General features: G+C 40.0%; 1 protein-coding gene across 14 annotated transcripts in view; it reads left to right on the top strand.

Moving 5' to 3' along the window:
- Positions 1–22,579, top strand: part of VPS13D (vacuolar protein sorting 13 homolog D) — a 244,880-nt gene that overhangs the window by 95,186 nt on the left and 127,115 nt on the right. For all 14 annotated transcript variants that reach the window (XR_011535561.1, XR_011535551.1, XR_011535547.1 and 11 more), the window contains 10 exons: positions 37–172; positions 1,499–1,546; positions 3,635–3,785; positions 3,886–4,096; positions 10,471–10,718; positions 12,219–12,410; positions 12,722–12,848; positions 14,498–14,640; positions 18,098–18,228; positions 18,456–18,631. Coding sequence is in view for 10 of the 14 variants with exons in the window: in XM_070603023.1 (XP_070459124.1) it covers positions 37–172; positions 1,499–1,546; positions 3,635–3,785; positions 3,886–4,096; positions 10,471–10,718; positions 12,219–12,410; positions 12,722–12,848; positions 14,498–14,640; positions 18,098–18,228; positions 18,456–18,631 (1,563 nt within the window). In the remaining 4 variants the exon portion in view is untranslated. The remainder of the gene's footprint in view (positions 1–36; positions 173–1,498; positions 1,547–3,634; positions 3,786–3,885; positions 4,097–10,470; positions 10,719–12,218; positions 12,411–12,721; positions 12,849–14,497; positions 14,641–18,097; positions 18,229–18,455; positions 18,632–22,579) is intronic.

Genomic DNA, 22,579 nt, shown 5'->3' with positions numbered 1-22,579 from the left:
TGTGCTTAATGTCTTTTTCCATGTCCTGCCTGACAGACACACCCATGACCTCCGGATTCACCAACTGCAAGTGAGAGTAAACGGCTGGGAGCAAGTGAGCCCAGTGTCTGTGGACAAAGTCGGGACATTTTTCCGATATGCAGCACCAGATAAGAATTCATCTTTCTCTACGGTGTGTGGCTGTAGAATGGGTGTTGCGTGGCACAGTTGTGCCCTGGCCGCGCTCCCTTAAAGCCAGGCAGCTAGACAGTTAAGCCCGTAATAGCCTTGCTCTAGTGAAATTTTCTTTTTCTTTATTTCTGCTAGCTCTAGAGAAAAGACGTAAGATTATTATGGGTCAGTTGTAGGCATTGGTAATCAATATGTAGGTCAGCTTGGCGATGGTTAATTTCAGTGGGAAAACAAGATCTAAAATTGATGTTACACCTGTTACCTCACCTGTGCAGCTCCGTTTCATGCTCAGCTGGCCTCACTGACAGTTTACTAGTCTACCAAACGTGCACTGGCTTTATTTCACCTGTTGTCCTCTTCCTTTGTGTATGATCGTCCTTAAATTTCTTGCCTGCTGCTCCTTTCTCCTTCTAGCTCTCTGTCTCCAGATCCTCTTCTCTGGCATAAAGACAGATGTTCACTCTCTTTTCTTTTCTTTTTTTAAAAGATTTTACTTTTCTTTTTTCTCCTCAAAGCCCCCTGGTACATAGTTGTATATGTTAGTTGTGGGTTCTTCTAGTTGTGGCATGTGGGACGCTGCCTCAGCATAGCCTGACAAGCGGTGCCATGTCCATGCCCAGGATCCGAACCGGTGAAACACTGGGCCACAGAAGTGGAGCGTGCAAACTTAACCACTCGGCCACAGGGCCGGCCTCTCTCTTTTATTTTCTGGTCACACATCCTCTCACACTCCCTTGCCCTGACTTTTCTCCAGCTGGTACTTCTGCCTGAGGAGTGATGCAGGGAGCATCCCGACTAGACTGTGCTGGGGCAGGCTGGTGTCCTGGCTGATGCAGCCGCCGTGGTGCTCTGCCCATACTCAGTCCTATTTCATAGGGTACCTGCACTCATTGTGGATAGCAGTGATGAGTAGGAAAATACAGATTTGTAGAGAGATTGTAGCTTTCCTCATGTTTGCTTCATTCATGAAAAATATTCTTGGAGAACACTCCTCTTTCCACTGTTTCTCTCTGGTGCCCCAAGTTTCTTAGAAGAAGAAGCGTTCTTTCAAGATTACTTTTCTGCCTAAATGTCTAGTAATGAAAGGATTAATTTCCTCCAGCTACCTTTCTATGGTACTGATGCATTTGGAGAAATTTTGCATACATTGAATGGTTGTAAAATGAGTATTACTTTTCCCATATCTTCTAAAATAAGATATTTTCTCCTTGTAGTAAACCATACTTTACTGAAGAGTGTTTATAAACACCACCCTTTCAAGCAAATTACATTGTCATTGAATTTAATGATGCCTGTGCTGACTCTCTGATTTTGGAATCTTCCTTAGATTGGCAGCCCAAGCAGCCGAACAAATATTATTCATCCCCAGGTTTATGTGAGTATGCTTTTCCTGTGTCACTGTTTATTGAGTGTATACACTGTGCCTGAAGCATGTGTAGACGTATATTTCTTGATGATCAGAGGACTCTGTGACATATTATATATGGTTGGAATTTATCTTTATCTTTTTCTTTTAATGATCAGCTTCCTTTTACAAGAACTTGCAAGAAAATGTTTTCACCTAACTTGGTATGTTTTGGTCCGAGGCCTCATTTTCTTACTAAGTTAAAATATAAATTAACCCTTGTACGGCTATATGTATTTCATAGGTTTTGGTCCAGAGGTCATGAAAGTAAATAAGATTAAAAAATAGTAAGATTTCCCCCCCATTTGGCTTTTGAAACGTCATCAGAAGATGACATTAAAGAACTATTTTTAGGGTTTTGCTTATAATTTCTTTTCCCTGAGAATAGGAAGTTTTGAAATGTGAAATTTCATGTAAGCTTAGAGGTGACAATATCAAGATTTAAAACAATTGTTACTGGGCCTTGGCTCTATTGGGGCTTTACTGGGCGGGGTCAGTGGAAGCTCTGCTGAAGATCGTGCCCAGGATTGTCCCTTTAAAAACACTCCAGAACGTTATAGTTTGCCTTTTCATTGGGACCTTCTGGAAGTCTTGGTTCAAAACATGGATGTCTTCATTTTATTGTTTATTAGGTTAGTTTTCACATACTGTTTGTTTTAATGAAAAGTTGGCAGTGTGAAAAGCTTGGATGTGGTGTCATTTGTTTCTCCAATAAAAAAGCAGTGTCATTTGTTTCTCCAAGCTTACATGAAATTTCACATTTCAAAACTGTTCTGGACACTCACGCTAAGAATGATAGTTTCAGAGACCTCCTCTTTGGTGTACCTGATGTGGGGTTTTATACTCGGAAAAAAAGTGGTACGTGGTAGTGGCATAAAATGTGTGTTGAATGTGTGAATGAACATATGGAAAAAGAAAGTGGTGGCTGCCACCCAACCCCAGAAATAAACAATTTCCCTCCATTATGTTGTGTCTGAAGCTCGGTGTCCTGTTCATGAAAGTGATTATTGAACAGAACTTAGAAAGTTATTGTGAAGAGTTTACTTTAAAAGTTTTTTGAAATACAAATGTTGCTTTTTTTATAGGCGTGTCAATGAATAGTGTATGGGCCTAGAGAGTAAATTTTATGACATTTAGAAAAAAAAGTTATTCTTCCTGTGAAAGGCATACCAATACAGAGCTCTTTATTCCACACTCTCAGGATTTTACAAAGACAAGTTAGAATCTCAGAAGACCTCCTTCTGTTTTTCTGTGTATATTTGGGCAGCAACCCATTGTTAATGTTCAAGGAATGTTTTTTCACTTTGATATTAATCTGGGAGAAAAATACTAGAGAAGGTAAATCATTTAATGTCTTGTGAAGTCCTACCTCAGTGTTTCTGAACTTTTTGTTGCTTTGGGTGATCTTTATTGCCCTCCCACAGAGGTGGAAACAAGTCTTGTTCACAGTTTCCATATAAGGGCTGATGTTTAGGAACCCGGGGGCGTTATGAATGAAGGGTAACTTCCAGCGGATCCTTTCTTACCAAATTGCAGGACGTTTGGAAAATTTGATAGGTTATTCCCAGTTGTAGGTGAGGCTTTAGAATGTGTCTAGAGGCCTGGGACTGATTTCGTTTTGTGACGTCACATCTGGTAGATTATCTGTTTTTATAGAAATGTTTAGAATTGGCTGTTTAATAGTGTGTGTTTGTAGAATATTCACTCCAGTTAAAGCTGAGTGGTTTTAAGACTTAATGACTAATTTCACTGAAGAGCTACGGTAATCAGATGCCTTGAGTTTAGGCATTCTGATTGGTATTATTGTATTTTGTGTATTTTTCTTTTTTTTTTTTATTGAGGTAACATTGGTTTGTAAGATTATATAAATTTCAAGTGTACGTCTTTATATTTCGACTTCTGTATAGACTGCATCGTGTTCACCACCAAAAGTCTGGTTGCTGTCACCATACACATGTGCGCCTTTATCCCTTTCGCCCTCCCCATCCCCCTTCTGCTCTGGTGACCACTTGTCTATTCTCAAGCTATGCTCTTCTTGTTTCTCTCTCTTTTTCACAGTTCTCTTCCCTCCCGCCTGTCCGGGTGGTCTTTGCAGTGACTATGGAAGGCAGTGCTCGGAAAGTGATCACTGTCCGGTCAGCCCTGATTGTGAAGAACAGACTTGAGACGCCGATGGAACTGAGACTGGACAGCCCATCAGCTCCAGACAGTGAGTTCTGACACAGTCTGTCTTCCTTTTCTCCTGAGTTAGTCACACTTTGCGGGGGAAGACTGTTGCCTGAAAGTGCTAATGCTGGTCTCTGTGGCAGAGCCCGTGGTGCTTCCTGCCATCATGCCAGGGGATTCGTTCGCCGTGCCTTTGCACCTCACTTCTTGGCGGCTACAGGCCCGGCCCAAAGGATTGGGTGTGTTTTTCTGTAAGGCTCCTATTCACTGGACCAATGTACTGAAGACTACGGAGGTTAGTAGCAGCAAAAGAGAGTGCCACTCTATGGACACGGAGAAAAGCCGATTCTTCAGGTATGCCTCACCGCTGCAATGGTGGTAGATCTTGCCTTTTTTTTCCTTCATTCTTTCCTAAGGACCCTTAGTGATTCAGTTGTGCTTATTTAAAGTCCTAAAGTCCTTGTTTCATAAGTTGTTGTGTTAGAGTTCATAAGAATTCCAGGGTTAGCCCTTGGCAGTGGTGGAACTGTTGCTTATCTACTGTTTATGAGAGAAACAACTAACACACATGTAAGATTAGAAACTTGCATGTATGCATAAATAAATAGAGGACATGTAGGGAAGGAAGACGAAACATTACTGGTTCATGTTCTTAAACTGGGAAGCCAAATCCTGGTGTTGGAAGCTTTTCAAATGACGATTTCAAAGGAATTTGGATGAAGGTTCATGTACTTCGTAGGACTTTTGTTGGGGACTTTGACAAAATTATCTAACCATTTAGATTCCTGTTTTCCCCTCTGAAGAGTATAAGTAATAGGTTACTAGATTCAATATTGGGAAAAATACCTGATTGTTACTGTTAGATCCTTCTAAATTAGCCTGTAAGTTTATTTAGACTAGGGATCATCAGCTCTAGTTTCCTTTATAGTGAAGAATTCATGTAGTTCACACTTAAGAAGAGGCGCAAGAACGGTGTAAAGAATTCCAGTATGCCTTTCCCTGGGTTTGCCAATTATTAACAGACTAAAGGGAGAAATAGATAAATACATAACCATTGTTGGTGATTTTAACACTTCCCTTCCCATTTATAAAGCAAAAACAGGGCCGGCCCGGTGGCACAGCGGTTAAGTGCGTACGTTCCGCTTTGGCAGCCCAGGGTTCACCGGTTCAGATCCTGGGTATGGACATGGCACCACTTGGCAAGCCATGCTGTGGTAGGTGTCCCACATATAAAGTGGAGGAAGATGGGCGAGGATGTTGGCTCAGGGCCAGCCTTCCTCAGCAAAAAGAAGAGGATTGGCAACAGTTAGCTCAGGGCTAATCCTCCTCAAATAAATAAATAAATAAATAAAAAATAAAACGAACAAAAGCAATAAAGAAATAAAAGGATTTGAACAATGCCATCAATCAGCTTTTCATAATTGACGTTTATAAAACACTTTAACCAACAACTCCAGGTTGCACATTCATTTCAAGTATGTGTGGAACATTCATCAAGAGAGACTATCCATTAGGCCATAAAATAAAGAACAATAAATATTAAAGAATTGAAACTATACACAATATATTGCATGATCACAGTAGAATTAAAGTAGAAATCATTAACATTAAGATGCCTACAGAATCCCCAAATATTTGGAAATTAAACAGCACATTTCTAAGTAACCCATGGGCCAAAAAAGAAATCACAAAGGAAATTAAAAATATTTTGAACTGAACAATAATAAAAACCAGACATATTAAAATGTGGGGGATGCAGCAAAAGAGTTCTAGAGGAAAATGTACAGCTTTTAATGCTCATATTAGAAAATGAGGAAGATGTAAAATCACTGATCTAAGCTCCTATTTTAAGCCAGAAAAAGAAGAGCAAATTAAACACAAAGAAATAGAAAAAGAAGACAACAATTATGGAAATGAAGGATAAAAATCATCTGATTATCTCAATAGATGCAGAAAAAGCATTTGACAAAATTAAACATCCATGTATGATAAAAACTCTCAACAAAGTTGATATAGAAGGAACATGCTTCAACATAATGAAGGCTGTATGTGACGGGCCCGCAGCTAACATCATACTCAATGCTGAAAAGCTGAAAGCTGTTGCTCTAAGATGAGAAACAAGACAGGGATGCCACTCTAACCACGTTTATTCAACACAGTATTGGAAGTCCTCACCACAGCAGTTAGGCAAGAAAAAGAAATACAAGGCATCCAAATAGGAAAGGAGGGAGTAAAACTGTCATTATTTCTAGATGACATAGTACTATATATAGAAAACTCTAAATACTCCACCAAAAAACTATTAGAACTAATAAATTATCACACAGTAAAGTTGCAGGATACAGAATTAATATACAGAAATCAGTTGCATTTCTATACACTAATAATGATCCATCAGAAAGAGAAATTAAGAAAACAGTCAGGGGCCAGCCCCGTGGCTGAGTGGTTAAGTTCGCGCGCTCTGCTTTGGCGGCTCAGGGTTCCACTGGTTTGAATTCTGGGCGTGGACATGGCACCGCTTGTCAAGCTATGCTGAGGTGGCATCTGACATGCCACAACTAGAAAGACCCACGACTAAAAATACACAACTATGTACCCGGTGGGCTTTGGGAGAAAAAGGAAAAATGAAATCTTTAAAAAAAAAAAAAGAAAAGAAAAGAAAACAGTCAGTTTACAATTGTATCAAAAAGAATAAAATGCCTAGGAATAAATGTAACCAAGGAGGTTATTAAAACCTGTATGAGACATTGATGAAAGAAATTGATGACACAAATAAATGGAAATATTACTGTGCTCATGGATTAGGAGAATTGGTATTGTTAAATGTCCATACTATGCAAAGTAATCTATGGATTCAATGCAATGCCTATCAAAATATCAACTGCATTTTTTGAAAAACTAGAAGAAAAAGTCCTAAAATGTTTATGGAACCACAAAAGACCCCAAATAGCCAAAGCAGTCTTGAGAAAGAACAAAGCTGGAGGTATCATGCTCCCTGATTTCAAACTATCCTACAAAGCTATAGTAATCAGAACAGTATGGTACTGGTATGAAAACAGACACATAGATCAATGGAATAGAATAAAGATCCCAGAAAAAAACCCACACATCTATGGTAAATTAATTTATGACAGGAGGCAAGAATATACAATGGGGAAAAGACAATCTCTTCAATAAATGATGTTAGGAAAATTGGACAGCGACATGCAAAAGGATGCAACTGGAACACTATTTTACACCATATACAAAAATAAATTCAAAATGGGTTAAAGACTTGAATGTAAGACCTCAACCCATAAACTCCTAGAAGAAAACATGGGCAGTCGGTTCTTTGACAGCGGTCTTAGCAGTATGGTCTCAGACCAGTTTCCTCAGGCACGCACATCCAAAGCAAAGCAAACAAATGGGACCACGCCAGACTGAGATGCTGTTGCACAGAAAGAAAACCATCAACAAAACAGACAACTTACTGACTGGGAGAACGTATTTTCAAATCATACATCTGATAAGGGATTAATATCTAAAATATATAAAGAACTTAATGTAACTTAATATAAAAAAATATCTGAATAATAAATGGGCAGAGGACTTGAATAGACATTTTTCCAAGGAAGACATCCAGATGGCCAACAGGCACATGAAAAGTTGCTCAGCACCACTACTCATCAAAGAAATGGAGATCAAAACAACAAAGAGATATCACCTCACACCTGTCAGAATGCCTATTATCAAAAAGATAAGATACAGGCCGGCCAGGTGGTGTAGTGGTTAAGTTCGCATGCCCTGCTTCAGCAGCCCAGGGTTCACTGGTTTGGATCCTGGGCATGGACCTGTGCACCCCTCATCAAGCCATGTGGTGGCAGGCATCCCACATATAAAATAGAGGAAGATGGGTACAGATGTTAGCTCAGGGCCAGTCTTCCTCAGCAAAAAGAGGAGGATTGGCGGTGGATATTAGCTCAGGGCTAATTTTCCTCAAAAGAAAAAAAAAGACAAGAAATAACAAGTGTCGGATGTGGAGAAAAGAGAACCCTCATACACTGTTGGTGAGAATGTAAATTGGCGCAGCCACAATGGAAAACAGTGTGGAGATTCCTCAAAAAATTAAAAATAGAACTGCCGTACAATCCAGCAATCCTACTTCTGGATATTTATCTGAAGAAAACACAGACACTAATTCAAAGAGAATATGCATCTGTATGTTCATTGCAGCATTATTTACCATAGCCAAAATATCAGAGCAACATAAGTGTCCATTGATAGATGAATGAATAAAGAAGAAGATGTGGTGTATCTATCTATCTATCTATTTATCTATACACACAGTAGAATATTACTCAGCTGTAAAAAAGAAAGAAATCTTACTATTTGCAACAACATGGATGAACCTAGTAGGTGGTGCTATGCTAAGTGAAATATGTCGGAGAAAGACAAATACTGTATGATTTCACTTATATGTGGAATCTAAAAACAAAGCAAGCAAACGAACAAAACAGAAACAGACTCGTAGATACAGGAAACAAACTAGTGGATACCAGAGGAAGGAGGGTTTGGGGGCCAGGTGAATAGGTGAAGGGGACTGGGGGGCACAAACTTCCACTTACAAAACAAATAAGTCATGGGGATGTAATGTACAGCATAGGAAATAAATAATATTGTAATAACTTTGAATGGGACGGATGGTAACTAGACTTGTGGTGGTGATCGTTTTGTAATGTATATAAGTATCACATCACTATGACATACAGTTGAAACTAAGAAGATATTGTATGTCAATTGTACTTCAATAAAAAAGTATGGAAGTCAATGAAATAGCCAACGAGAGAAAAATCTATTGATTTTGCAATCAATAACATTGGCTTTTTGAAAAGATTCATAAATTTGGTAAACCTCTATTAAGACTATTCAAGGAGAAAAGAGAGAAAACACAAATTACCAATATAAGGAATGAAGAAAGGAGACATTATTATAGATCTACGGACATTTAATGGATTAAAAGGAGATATTATGAATAATTTAATGCAAATACCACATTGGAATGACAAATTTCTTGAAAAACACAAATTACAAAACTGACACAAAGAAGAAATATAAAATCCGAATAGCCCAATATCTAGTAAAGAGATCTAATTTATAATAAAAAGCCTTCCCACAAAGAACACTCTAGGCTCACATGGCTTCACGAGTGAATTCTACTAGACATTTAAGGAAGAGAGAATACCAGTTCTATGCAAACTTTTTAAGAAAATGGGAGGAAGGAAGAGTTCCTTACTCATTTTATAAGGTCAGCATATCCCTGATACCAAAGTTGATGTAGATATTATAAAAAAAGAGAACTACGAACCAGAATTCCTCCATGGAGAGGTGCAAAAACTCTTAACAAAATATTACCAAATAGAATCCAAGTGCAGTCTATCCCGAGAATGTAAGCTTCACTTAAGATTTGAAAATCGATAAATGTAATTCACCATGTTAACAGACTAAAAGAAAAACATCAGATCATCTCAGTAAGTGCCAAAAAAAGCCCATTTGATAGAACTCAGCACCCATTGATGATAATGCTCAGCACACTAGGAATAGAAGGGAATTTTCCAACCAATCTGTTAAAGGGCATCTCTAATAAACCTACAACTATCATTATACTTAATTGCGAAACCTTAAACTCTTTTTTTCCCTTGAGATTGGGAACCAGCCACTCTATTTGACATTGCAGTATCGCTAGCCGTTGCAATAAGGATAAATAAATAAACGAGAAACTGAAAAGGCATAAAGATCAGAAAAGTAAAACTGTTGTTATTTGCAAATGACATAAATGTGTGTGTAGAAAACACGATGAACTATCTTAAGAACATTGTGAGACCTAATAAATTTATCCAGATTTCAGGATTCAGGATCAACCTATAAAAGTCAGTTGATTCTTATAGTATAGCCATAAAAAGTTGGAAAATGTGATTTAAAAAAAATACCATTTGTAGTAGCATCAAAAAACATTACCCAGGAGTCAATCTAAGGAATGATGTACCAGTCTTCCACCCTAGAAATTACAAAACCTTGCTGAGAGATTAAAGAAAACCTAATTAAGTGGAAAGATAAAACCAGGTTCATGGATTGAAAGACTCAGTATTGTTAGGATTCCATTCTCACTAAATTGATCTGGAGATACGACCCAGTTGGCTGCCAGCAACCCAACTGGTTATCAATAGGATGATGAATAAATTACAAATGGCATATTCATACACTGGCAGAATCAAATACTGATGCATACAACAACATGGCTGAATCTTTTTGAAAATTCATGTTGAGCAAAAAAAGCCAGACACAAAGTAGTACAGAATGTATCATTCCATTTATGTGCAGTTCAAGACCAGACACAACTAGTCTATAGTGATAAATATCGGAACGTGGCTGCTTGAATGATGGGAGAGGACACTGATTGGAAAGGGATATGAGGGAACTTTCTGGAGTGCGAGAAATAGTCTATAACTGGTTTTGAATGGTGGTTATAGAGGTGTATATAGTTGTCATAACTCATCAAACTGAACATTTAAAATCTATACATTTTATTGTGATTTAATTATATCCCAATATATGTGTTTAAATTGAAAACTGTAATTATCTTTCTGAATTACTGAACCATTTTAATGTTATGCTTTCTCATACTCAGCTAAGGAAAAAAAATTCAAGTTCTTCATTCAGACTGACGGTTTTCATACCTTTTGTCTTCGTAGGTTTTGTGTGGCCATAAAGAAAGAGAATTATCCAGACTACATGCCCTCAAACATATTTTCCGACAGTGCAAAACAGATTTTCAGACAGCCGGGGCACACCATATATCTCCTGCCAACTGTGGTCGTCTGTAACTTGCTGCCTTGTGAGCTTGACTTTTATGTTAAAGGAATGCCGATCCATGGGACACTGAAGCCCGGCAGAGAGGCGGCCCTGCACACAGCCGACACGTCTCAGAACATGGAACTGGGTGAGGGTCTAGTCAAATAACCATGTATAGTAATTCTGTGAAAATGTCAGTATTTTGTGCTCATTTGGTAAACATTTTGGAGAAATTGTAGCACGTATAATATCTCAATAAGCCAGCTCAAAGGATTCATGCAGTTTGAAAAAAACAACAGAACTTCTAAGATAGAAAATTATCAAAAGAAAAAACAGAAAAAAATCCAAAACATTTACAGAAGCAGCATTCAACAGAGCCTTTTTTCTTATGTTGCTCACTTGAAGTGTGGCTATAGGAAGTCATTTCATCTTTTTAAACCATGCTTTTTCCTAGCTGTAAAATGAGCAAAAGCAGATGTTTCTCCTTCTCTTTTCAGGAAAGGGGAAAACATTTGCTAAGCAGGCACTGTCCTCCAGGCATTGTGTCAGGTGCTGTCACACACGTGGTCTCACGCGGTCCTCACAGCAACAGTTATTTGTCCCATTTTGCTGATGGAGAAGTAGAGGTCTGGGACGTTTACTGCATCAGGTAGTTTTCAGCTGTAGGGACGCGTGAAGTCAGGTCGAGATCGTCCTGTTGTAGCACTGAGAACAGAGTCCCTGCTGGAGTTTGGGCAGGAAGTCCGTTTCTTTAAGGCTGTTGTGGACATGCTGAAATAATAATGACCCAGATATTTATCTTGTTACAGCTTTGTGATTTCACTGTATCATCTCATTTGCTCTTCACAACAGCACATGTTTCGGGCAGAGAGGACAGCTGTTGTCCCCATTTTACAGATGAGGAACCTGAAACTCATTGAACTTAAGCAGTGTGTCCCATGATGATAAGCTTATTTCAATGAATACGTAAACCCTTGAGCTTAATGTAGAAAAGAAAAATAGCGCAATGCTAGTTGTCCATTCTAAAGAAAACAAGTCTTTGCTTTGGCATTTAAGTATTTCTTCAACAAATATTTACTGAGCCCCTGTCTAAGATGGGAATATCCTCCAACCCCACCACCACAATGTGCACACCCAGCCCTCCTAATCTTCACAGTCATGCTTTCTATGGATTACCACTTTTAATAGCCATCCTGCAATGGAGATACGATGATTATCCCCATTTGGCAGATGAGACACAGCCAGATTAAACAGTTTGTCCCACATCACGCAACTAGTAAGGATAGGCTGGGAATTTGAAGCCAGGCAGTTTGGCTGCAGAAACCTTGACTCTCTCCCTGTACTTGCGTTTACTGTGTTTCAGGCACCCAGTGTAGGGCCTGATGGATAGTAAAGTCTTAATAATATAGCTGTTATTGATAGCTTTTTGGTATTCTCATCCTTCTAACTATGCAGTTCAGACTTCCTAGTGTGACTTTCAGGCCATCTGGTTTGCTTCATTTTTATTCTCACCCCAGTTTAAGGAAAATTGCCAGATAGAGACATAGGTATTGATTTTTCCAGAAGGAATCCAATTTTGTTTGGCTGTGGGCTATTTTGACAAACTAAAGTGAGCACTCAGAAAGACAATAGCTTGTATCTTCCTTAGGGGTATCACTGGAGAATTTTCCACTCTGTAAAGAATTGCTCATTCCACCTGGAACCCAAAACTATATGGTAAGAATGCGACTCTATGATGTCAACCGGCGGCAGCTGAACCTCACCATCCGGATTGTGTGTCGAGCAGAAGGATCCTTAAAGATCTTCATTTCTGCTCCATATTGGCTGATCAACAAAACAGGTATGTACAGAGGCTGCTCAAGTAGGCCTTTGGCGTTGGTCGTGGGAATTCAGATTTATTTGCTCAGCTAACTAAATGGAGCCAAGGCAAATAGATTACTTCAGCAGTCTAAGCTGCTGAAACTTTCCTGCTTCCATCATAAGTGCTTAATCATGGTCAAAACTGTCCTTTTAGACAACGAACTGACCCCACTAAATAAATTCAATTTTCGCTAGTTTCCCTCTTGATGATTTTTCTTTTCCTTTACCATTTACATCTGTCTTGGATGGCCTGGGTAGGATTGATGTAAACTTTTCCCCTTCTTCCTGAAGGGTTACCGCTGATCTTCAGACAGGACAACACAAAGACGGATGCTGCAGGCCAGTTTGAGGAACATGAGCTGGCCCGGAGCCTGAGCCCACTCTTGTTCTGCTACGCTGACAAAGAGCAGCCAAACCTGTGAGTGCAGTTATGTATGGGAAGGGGAAATAAGCTCCTAGGGAAGGGAAACAATTAGCAAAGGCTATAGTATATCCGTATAAGTAGAAATATACTGTAGATAACAGTCCTGACTTGGCAGGAGAACAGGACCATGACCTAATGGGATTTTTTTCAGATCTAATTTCTCTGTTATTTGATATTGAAAATAAACCATTTGGTTGGTTTATAATGAAAGCTAGTTTTATTTTACATGTATTGAAGTAATTCTATTCATAACTCTGCCAATGAAGAGAAACCCACATGTTCTCTTTCTTCTCTGCACAGTTTTTTTTCCCCTGTAAGCAAGCTCTCAGCACAGACAGGAGCTGGCATCAGAGGGGAGGTAGGCTGGCCCTTTGGTAAAGCCTCCACCCTATCAATCTAATCCATGTCATTTTTTATAGGGTTTTGAAATCCTTCTCCTTCACCCTTGAAGTAAAATGTGCCATTTCAAGATCTCAGAGCACTCACTGCATGTTTAAAGGCAGGAAAAGCAGCAGTTGGGGACTGGATGGCGTGTCTTTTTAAAGTGTGGTGGGAGCGTTAGTTCACTTTTATTCTTGGTTTTGACGTTCTGCTTTTTACAGGAGTCTTCTAATTTATAGCCTTAATCCAAAGATAAATGGGCATGTGTGATACTGCTAAAATGCCACACCCCGTCCTCTGGAGAAGCGTGCTGCGAGCTCACCGGGGCGTAGGGGGCGCTCAGCACCACTGGAGGCCGATGCCTCCACCAGGGAGGGTTGGAATCGAGGGTGGGGCTGGAGCTGGGAGAGGGTTGACCAGCCTGCTGGACCCGGTAGAAGGTACAGACAGCCACTTGACTTGGGTAACAAGCCCAGTCTCATTCTTTTCCTGAAAAGATTCTGAGTTTTAGATCTAGGACTTCACATTCATAACATAGTTTGAATGTCATGGTTTATAACAGCTCTATCCAGGGAATTCAGTTTCCAAAGCATTTCCACCTTGACTATCTCACTTGATTCTTCCAACATCCCAATGGATTAGGCAGGGCAGGAAATACTGTTTTATTTTAAGGTGAGGAAACTGTGGCTCAGAGAGAGAGTTACCTGCCCAAGGTTACACTGCTTGTTAGTGGTAGAGCCAGAACACACATTCAGGAATTATGTTTCCAGGATCCATGACAAGACACCAGCCAACTAAACAGTGCTTTGCCGTTTTAATAGTACCAGGCCTTAGAAGGGATGTACCCTTAGCTGCATTTTCTGTACATATTTTTCTTGTATGCTCAAGCTATTTCAGGAACCCTGGAAACACCTGAGTCAGGAAAGTATCAGTTTGCCTTGAATCCTTGTTTTTCAAGGGATAATGGATATTGTAGTATTTTGCTCATGTCTCATGGTCAAAGAGTCATAATGTTTTCTCCTAAAGCGTTTAGTTGTAGACATCAGTACATTTTACACGTTGTTTTATTGTGGCTACCTCGAAGATAGAGTTTGACCACCGGTAATTGCCTTGCTGTGTTTGGGAATCGCATGAGAGTGAGGAAGAGTCAATATTAGAGTTCTAATTTCGGATGGTGGCCACAGCAGTGTTTCCTGATTAGAACGTGTCGATAAGACTTTCTAATGGATGAATATTTACGTGTTTTCTTTTCTGCCCCACAGCTGCACGATGAGAGTCGGAAGGGGGATTCATCCTGAAGGCATGCCGGGCTGGTGTCAGGGCTTCTCGCTGGATGGTGGTAATGGTGTCCGAGCTTTGAAAGTCATCCAGCAAGGAAACCGCCCAGGGCTGATCTATAACATTGGTGCGTTATATGTGGGGCAGTGGGAGAATCAGAACCGTTGGCCAGTGCCCTCGGGCTGGAGGAATAAGCTGGCTGCACATTTTGACCTGGCTGCAAGTGAGGATTTTCTCATTTGGCGTTGGGTCAGGTCTCTGCTCTCTGAATGCTAGGTTGATATCAACACGGATCTGCTCTCCTAGGCCCCTAAGGAGCCACCTAAACACGGCCCTTTTGAGGTCTGGGGCCCTGTTTAACTTCAAACGCACCTGTGTCAGGAAAGTATCAGTTTGGCTTGAATCCTTGTTTTTCATGGGAATAATAGGACCACTTAGAATGCTTTTCATCCTCCAAGCATTTCCCACGCATTCATTAAAACTTGCAAACCCTAAGAGGGCAAGAAGCATTGTTCTCCTTGAAACCGAAGCAGAGAGGTTAAGTGACTTGCCAGATGCAAAGGGGAAGTCTGGGTCAGATGTAGGATTAGGGTTGGGGCATCCACAAGTAAAGCAGAAAATATAATAAAGTGCACTTGGTGGTCATAGTAATTAGAAGCCCTAAACCAGCTTAGCTTACGGAGGTGGCACCTGTGTGCCTGTGTACCTGTGTGCCTCGTGGCCACCTGCCACTCAGCACATTTCCTGAAGAGTTAAGATAAATTTGATTTAAATATGTCTCAGGTTTAAAATGGTAGCAGTGCGTCCTTCCTTTAGTATGTAATTTCCAAGGATCTCAAAGCGCTGTTTAGTGTTGAGAGTTGCAAAACCATCCAGAACTGCGTTGTTCATTGAACTCTTTTGGATGGAGGAAATATTATATTTTGCACTGTCCCATACAGTAGCTCTAGCCCCACGTGGCTGCCAAGCACTTGAGAGTACATTTCTAAGAAATATGGCAAGTATGACTAAGGAGTTGAATTTTTCATTTTTTTTCATTTTAATGAATTTAAATAGCTGTATATGACTAGTGGCTACTGTATTGGACATCGGAGATACAAAGAGTCATGTTACAGAAGGAAAGACTGAGGGGCCCACTTAGCTGTTTACCCTGAATCCCACGGGGAATCAGGGGTATGTTTGTGTTTGAAGGTTTGATAGTAGAAGCGTTTCTTCCGAGTATGGATTCCTTTCCAGGTTTTTTAAACGTGAATTTGTATGCTTTGTCCCTTGACATGGGAGCTGTCTCCTTTAAAGTCGATGTTAAGATTTTTAATAGAAGAAATCAACTTTATTTGATCTTCCAGCTGAGGATCGTTTTCTTTGCTTTTCCTCACGTGTTTGCCCCACCCCTTAAATAGGCACAGACCGCTTCATGCTGTGTTTGGCTTTCCGCTGGGGTATCTTGTCCTTGACAGTTTCCAAAGCAAGCTGCTACAGGTTAGCTGGAAGCTATAGCTGGGACAAATTGGGGGAATGGGGGATGGAGCCTGGGCCTTCTAAATCAGCTGGCACCAAGGAACCACAGAAATCTCACAGAGAGGCAGATTGAGCGGCCCCGTCAGAAATGTGCCGTGAGTGCGGACTCAAACTTACATGCCAGGAGCATTCATTAAAGCTTACTACACATGTTTTTAGGGACACAGCTGTGATTTGAATTTTGTTGTTATACCCAGGGAAGGAGTAGAGGGAGTGAGCTAAGATAGCACTTTATAATTCTTAAGGATCGTGAGATCTTGGCATGTATTATCAAGGGAATTTGTGGAATCTCTTACTTGAATATTTTTGAAGAACTGGATAGATAACTAACTCCCTATCAGGAAAGTCTAGAGCACGGTCCCAAGCTGAAAAGCCGGGGGGGCCTTGCCGATTAGCCTCACATGTACCTCCAGAAGAAGGACTTGGTACATTTTTATCTTATCAGCTGTTCATTCATTGGGGGTTTGCCAGAACAATCTAAGATGAAAAGGGAAACAAAAAAGCCTGTTTTTTCCCAAAAATTGAGTCTCAGTACTGTAGACTCTTGTTATAATATCAAATTAAACACATCTTTTGTAGGCAGACTTTGTGTCAGTTGAGATCAGCTAGCTATGATAATGTCAATTTCTGACTATTAATGTTTTTCTGGATGTCACAGAAAGGAAAGTGATAGGGTGTATCTCCCTACTCCAGTATTACTTGGCGTTTTTTAGACACCGAGTTTCAGAGGTTTTTGTTTTTGTGATTTACTCAGTCTTTCAGGTATTTTGAAGACTTATGTTAAAGGAATACCAGATCTTTCAAGCCAGTGCAAGTGAATTATGGAGTTAACAAATTGGGATGTTTATAATTGGGATTATGTTGGGACATCCAGGACACCCGCTTGTCATATCCTAAGGCCTCTTCCTGCTTAATGCTTCTCTTGATACTTGCTGAGTGCTCAGTGGAGTCCTTGTGTCTGTCCTGTCATGGTAGGAGCAAGGGCTCCTGAGGCAGGCGGCCTGGATTTGAATCCCGGCTGTGCCGCCTACTGGCTGTGCGACCTAGGGCAAGTTACCCAGCTTTCCGTGCTTAGTCTCCTCATCTGTAAAATGGAAAGAATGAAGATACCTAAGTCATAAGATTGTTAGGAGAATTAAATCGAGAGCCTTTGGTAGAGGATATGGCATGTATTGAGTTCAATAAATACTATATTACTTCTACTGTATTATTACTTGTACTATAAGTATTTTTATCATTGTATAACCAGAGCTCAGCCCAGTCCCTTGAATATAGTTGCTATATTTTTTGTCTGAATGAATGAATTATTCATCCCACTAAGTTCATACTTTTTAGAATTGTTATCAGAGTTTTTAAGGTAATTCGGTGCAATTTCATTTTTTTCTTTCCTTCTTTGGGATCTAGTGTTTTGAGATTTCCTTCTCATTGATTGTAACTTTCTTTCCTTGCTATGTGTTTTGTTCACTATTTTTATTTTCAGTACATAGCAGGTGCTGAAAACATTGATTTTGTGAATGAACAAATTCTATGATATTTAGCATTATTTCAGCTGGATTCTTGGGCAGTGGGCTAAAAAAAAATACTGGAGAAGAATCCGTTGAGTTCAGGGCAATGCAGAATCCAATTAAGTAATCTGAAATTTCTACTATATGCTGTAAAAGGGCAAGACCTCTAGGAGGAAATTTTGTTTCCCAGATGTAAGCAGAATGTATTACATTAACTGTCTTAGCAGTCAGCTCCATAAATGGAAACCACAGGTATCTGTGACTAAACACCTGTGTGTTTTAGTTGCTGTTGTAACGGCACATGCTTTTTGAAGAAGCTAGGAATTATGGGGATGGTGATATTGCCACTGAGACTTTTTAAGGCCTCAGTGGGAATAAAGAATAATACTTTGAATACCATTGCTGTTTTCATTCCATTTTTGGAAGGCTTGACAGCCTTTTTTGGGTGATAGAATTGTCTTCTAGGAGAGACTGAGTAATTGTAAAGGCTATTTATTTTTGTCAGACCGCAAAATTTCTGTCTTCCAATTAATTCATGTAAATGATTTTTGTCATTTCTAGGTATTGATGTCAAGAAAGGCCGAGGTCGATATATTGACACCTGTATGGTTATCTTTGCCCCCCGTTACCTGTTAGATAATAAATCATCTCACAAGCTTGCATTTGCACAGAGGGAATTTGCCAGGGGACAGGTAAGCAGTTTGCTTTTGAAGAATGACTAGTGTTTATTTAATAGCACAGTGAATTTTAATGTCATGGCCTATCTCCTCATCAACACTGGTAACTTTTATGATATGAGTTACCATTTTGTGCCTTTGGTACCCTAAATAGCTCCTGGAAGAAGGCAAGGCCCAAAGTAGGTACTTTGTAAACATTGTCTTGACGTGTTGACTACAGCCTGTGATCCTGTGTGTTTTAGGGAACGGCCAATCCTGAAGGTTACATCTCCACCCTTCCTGGTTCCAGCGTGGTGTTCCATTGGCCTCGGAATGACTACGACCAACTGTTGTGTGTCAGACTGATGGATGTTCCCAATTGTATTTGGTCTGGAGGCTTCGAAGTCAACAAAAATAATTCCTTCCATATCAACATGAGGTAAGTTCGGAGACTGTATGTGGACAGAAAATAGCCTTGTTGGAGGTTCAGTAATGTAAACAGTAAGCAGAACCTACCATAAAAATTTTAAAAATAGTAGTAAATAGTAATACTGCCCTCATGAAATGGGCACATATGTTTCTGGCTTAGACAAAGGTCTTAACATTTGTAAAGGCAAGTAAGTATGAGTGAATTTTGGTGGAATGAATTAAAGGAAATGTCAACCGTTTTGACTGTTTTGCCATTGCTGCTGAGGTTCCAAGTCCAGGGGTGGCACTGAGCCGATGATTGCCTGCACCTCTGAAAATCCTGTCTGCGTTTAGATGGTAACACTGATTATAAACGTTTTTGTCTATTCTTACACACTGTGCAAACTCTTCTCTCATTTGATGCTGTTTCAGTAAATCATCTGGCCGTCTGAATTGCCCAATGCAGTGACCCTCAGGTCCTTGTTAAGAAAAACCAACCACCATGGGGCTGGCCCCGTGGCCAAGTGGTTAAGTTCACGCGCTCTGCTGCAGGCAGCCCAGTGTTTTGTTGGTTCGAATCCTGGGCGCAGACATGGCACTGCTCATCAGACCACGCTGAGGCAGCGTCTCACATGCCACAACTAGAAGGACCCACAACGAAGAATATACAACTATGTACTGGGGGGCTTTGGGGAGAAAAAGGAAAAAAATAAAATCTATAAAAAAAAAAAAAACTGTTTAAAAAAAAAAGAAAGAAAAAGAAAAATCAACCACGGGCCAGCACCATGGCCGAGTGGTTAAGTTGGCGCGCTCCACTTCGGTGGCCCCGGGTTTTGCCGGTTTGGATCCTGGGTGTGGACATGGCACCGCTCATCAAGCCATGCTGAGGCAGCGTCCCACATGCCACAACTAGAAGGACCCACAACTAAAAATACACAACTATGTACCAGGGGGCTTTGGGGAGAAAAAGAAAAAAATAAAATATTTAAAAAAAAAGAAAAATCAACCAAATTCAGCCTCAGCTAGCACAGTATGACTCTTTCTGCTTTCATCAAATGCTTTTTTAAAAAATGTATTTAAAAAGATTTTTTAAATTGCGGTAAAATACGCTTATGGAATATGAGAAAGATAACACAAAGACTCAGGGGTTGTTTTGTGGGCCTCAGGCACATGACATAAAATGTACCATCTTAACCATTTTTAGGTTCACTAGTGTTGAGTACATTCATAGTGTTGTACAACCAATCTCCAGAACTCTCTTCATCTTGCAGAACTGAAACTCTAGACCCATGAAACAGCAAATCCCAATTTTCTCCTTCTCTAACCCCTGGCAACCACTATTCTACTTTCTCTATGAATTTGACTGGTCTGGGTACGTCAGATAAGTGGAATCATACAGTATTGGTCTTTTTGTGACTGGCTTATTTCACGTAGCTATGTCCCGGGGTTCATCCATGTTGTCATGTGTGTCAGAATTTCCTTCCTTTTTAGGGCTGAATAATAAGTATATGCCACATTTTGCTTATCCATTCATCTATTGATGGCAACTTCCGTTGCTTCTACCTTTTGACTGTTGTGAATGTGCTGCTATGAATATGGTTGTACAGATATTTCTTTGAGTCCCTGCTTTCAATTCTTTTGGGTATATACTCAGAAGTGGAATTGTTGGATCATATGGTTATTCTATTTTTAATTCTTTGAGGAACTGCCATACTGTTTTCTATAGCAGCCGCACCATTTTATGTTCCTAACAAGAGTGGGCAAGGGTTCCAATTCCTCCACGTCCTCACCAACAGTGGTTATTTTCTGCTTTTTTGATAGTAGCCTTCCTAATGGGTATGAAGTGGTATCTCATTGTGGTTTTGATTCACATTTCTCTAAGGGTTAGTAAGGTGAAACTTTTCATGTGTTTGTTGGCCATTTGTGTATCTTCTTTGGAGAGACATCTATTCAATTCCTTTGCCCATTTTTGAATTGGGTTGTTTTTGTTGTTGTTGTTAAGTTGTAGGAGTCCTTTATATATTCTGGATATTAACCTCTTATGAGATACATGATGTGCGTGTATTTTCTCCCATTTCATACACTGCCTTTTCACTCTGTGGATTGTATTCTGTGATGTATAGAAGTTTTAAATTTTGATGTAGTCCAACTTATTTTTTTTTTAAAGATTTTTTCTTTTATTTTTTCCTTTTTCTCCCCAAAGCCCCCCGGTACGTAGTTGTATATTCTTTGTTGTGGGTCCTTCTAGTTGTGGCATGTGGGACGCTGCCTCTGCGTGGTTTGATGAGTACTGCCATGTCCGCACCCAGGATTCGAACCAACGAAACACTGGGCCGCCTGCAGCGGAGTGTGCGAACTTAACCACTCGGTCACGGGGCCAGCCCCACTCCAACTTATTTTAACTTTTATTGCCTGTGCTTTTGGTGGCATATTCAAGAAATCATTGCCAAATTCAATATCATGAAGGTTTTCCCCTATGTTTTCTTCTGAGAGTTTTATAGTTTTTGCGCTTGCATTTAGGTCTTTGATCCATTTTGAGTTACTATTTGCATATGGTGTAAAGTAAGGGTCCAGCTCTATTCTTTTGTTTATGGATATCCAGTTTTCCCAGCAACATTTATTGAAAAGACTCTCCTTTCCCCGTGGAATGGTCTCGGCACCCTTGTCAAAGATTATTTGACTTGGGGCAGGCCTGATGGTGCAGCGGTTAAGTGTGCACATTCTGCTTTGGTGGCCCGGGATTCGCTGGTTTGGATCCCAGGTGTGGACATGGCACCTCTTGGCAAGCCATGCTGTGGTAGGCATTCCACATATAAAGTAGAGGAAGATGGGCACGGATGTTAGCTCAGGGCCAGTCTTCCTCAGCAAAAAGAGGAGGATTGGCAGCAGTTAGCTCAGGGCTAATCTTCCTCAAAAAAAAAAAAAAAAAAGATTATTTGACCCTATATGTGAGGGTTTATTTCTGGGCTCTATTCCATTCATCCCTATGTCTGTCTTTATGCCAGTGTCACAGTGTTTGGATTACTGTAGTTTGATGATAAGTTTTGAAATTAGGAAGTGTGAGACCTCTAACTTGGTTCTTTTTCCAGATTAGTTTGGCTATTTGGAGTCCATTGAGATTCCATCTGAATTTTAGGATGAATTTTTCTATTTCTGGGAAAAAAACACTTGAGATTTTGATAGGGATTGCATTAAATCTGAAGATACACTTTGAGTAACATTGGCATCTTTAACAATATTTTTTTTTTTGAGGAAGATTAGCCCTGAGCTAACTGCTGCCAATCCTCCTCTTTTTTTAAATTTTTGCTGAGGAACACTGTCCCTGAGCTAACATCTGTGCCCATCCTCCTCTGCTTTCTATATGTGGGATGCCTGCCACAGCATGGCTTGCCAAGCAGTGCCATGTCTGCACCCGGGATCTGAACCTGCGAACCCTGGGCCACCGAATCGGAACATGTGAACTTAACCACTGTGCCACTGGGCTTGCCCCGACATCTTAACAATATTGATTGTTCCAATCCATGAACATGGGATGCCTTTCCATTTATTTGAATCAGTGCTATTTTAATACACTTAGAAGCAAAATTTAACCTTTTATACTTTATGGTTAGTTCTCTGTTGAGGACACTATTGTAAGGGAACAGAAAAATGGCTAATCTAATAATAGATGATCCAAAATAGTATCTATATTTGACTTTTAAAAAGATGCGTTATCTTGGGGCCGGCGTGGTGGTTTTCCAATAAATAGTCCCTTAAAATGCCCTCATAGCAACACCCCCTCCACTGATCTAGGATCCAGGCAAGGACCGTGCATTTTATTTGGCTGATACATCTTATCTGCTTTAATCTAGAATAATCTCACTCTTCCTTTTTGTCTTTATTGACATTGACATTTTTAATGAGTCCAAGCCAGTTTCTTGTAGCATGTCCTATTTTCTGGTTCCTATATATAGATTTGGGTCAAACATTTTTGGTAAGA

The sequence above is a fragment of the Equus przewalskii genome, chromosome 2, assembly GCF_037783145.1.
Source record: "Equus przewalskii isolate Varuska chromosome 2, EquPr2, whole genome shotgun sequence".
Classification (NCBI taxonomy): Eukaryota; Metazoa; Chordata; class Mammalia; order Perissodactyla; family Equidae; genus Equus; species Equus przewalskii.
The sequence above is the reverse complement of the archived record's forward strand: the minus strand, read 5'-3'. Positions and strand labels throughout refer to the sequence as shown.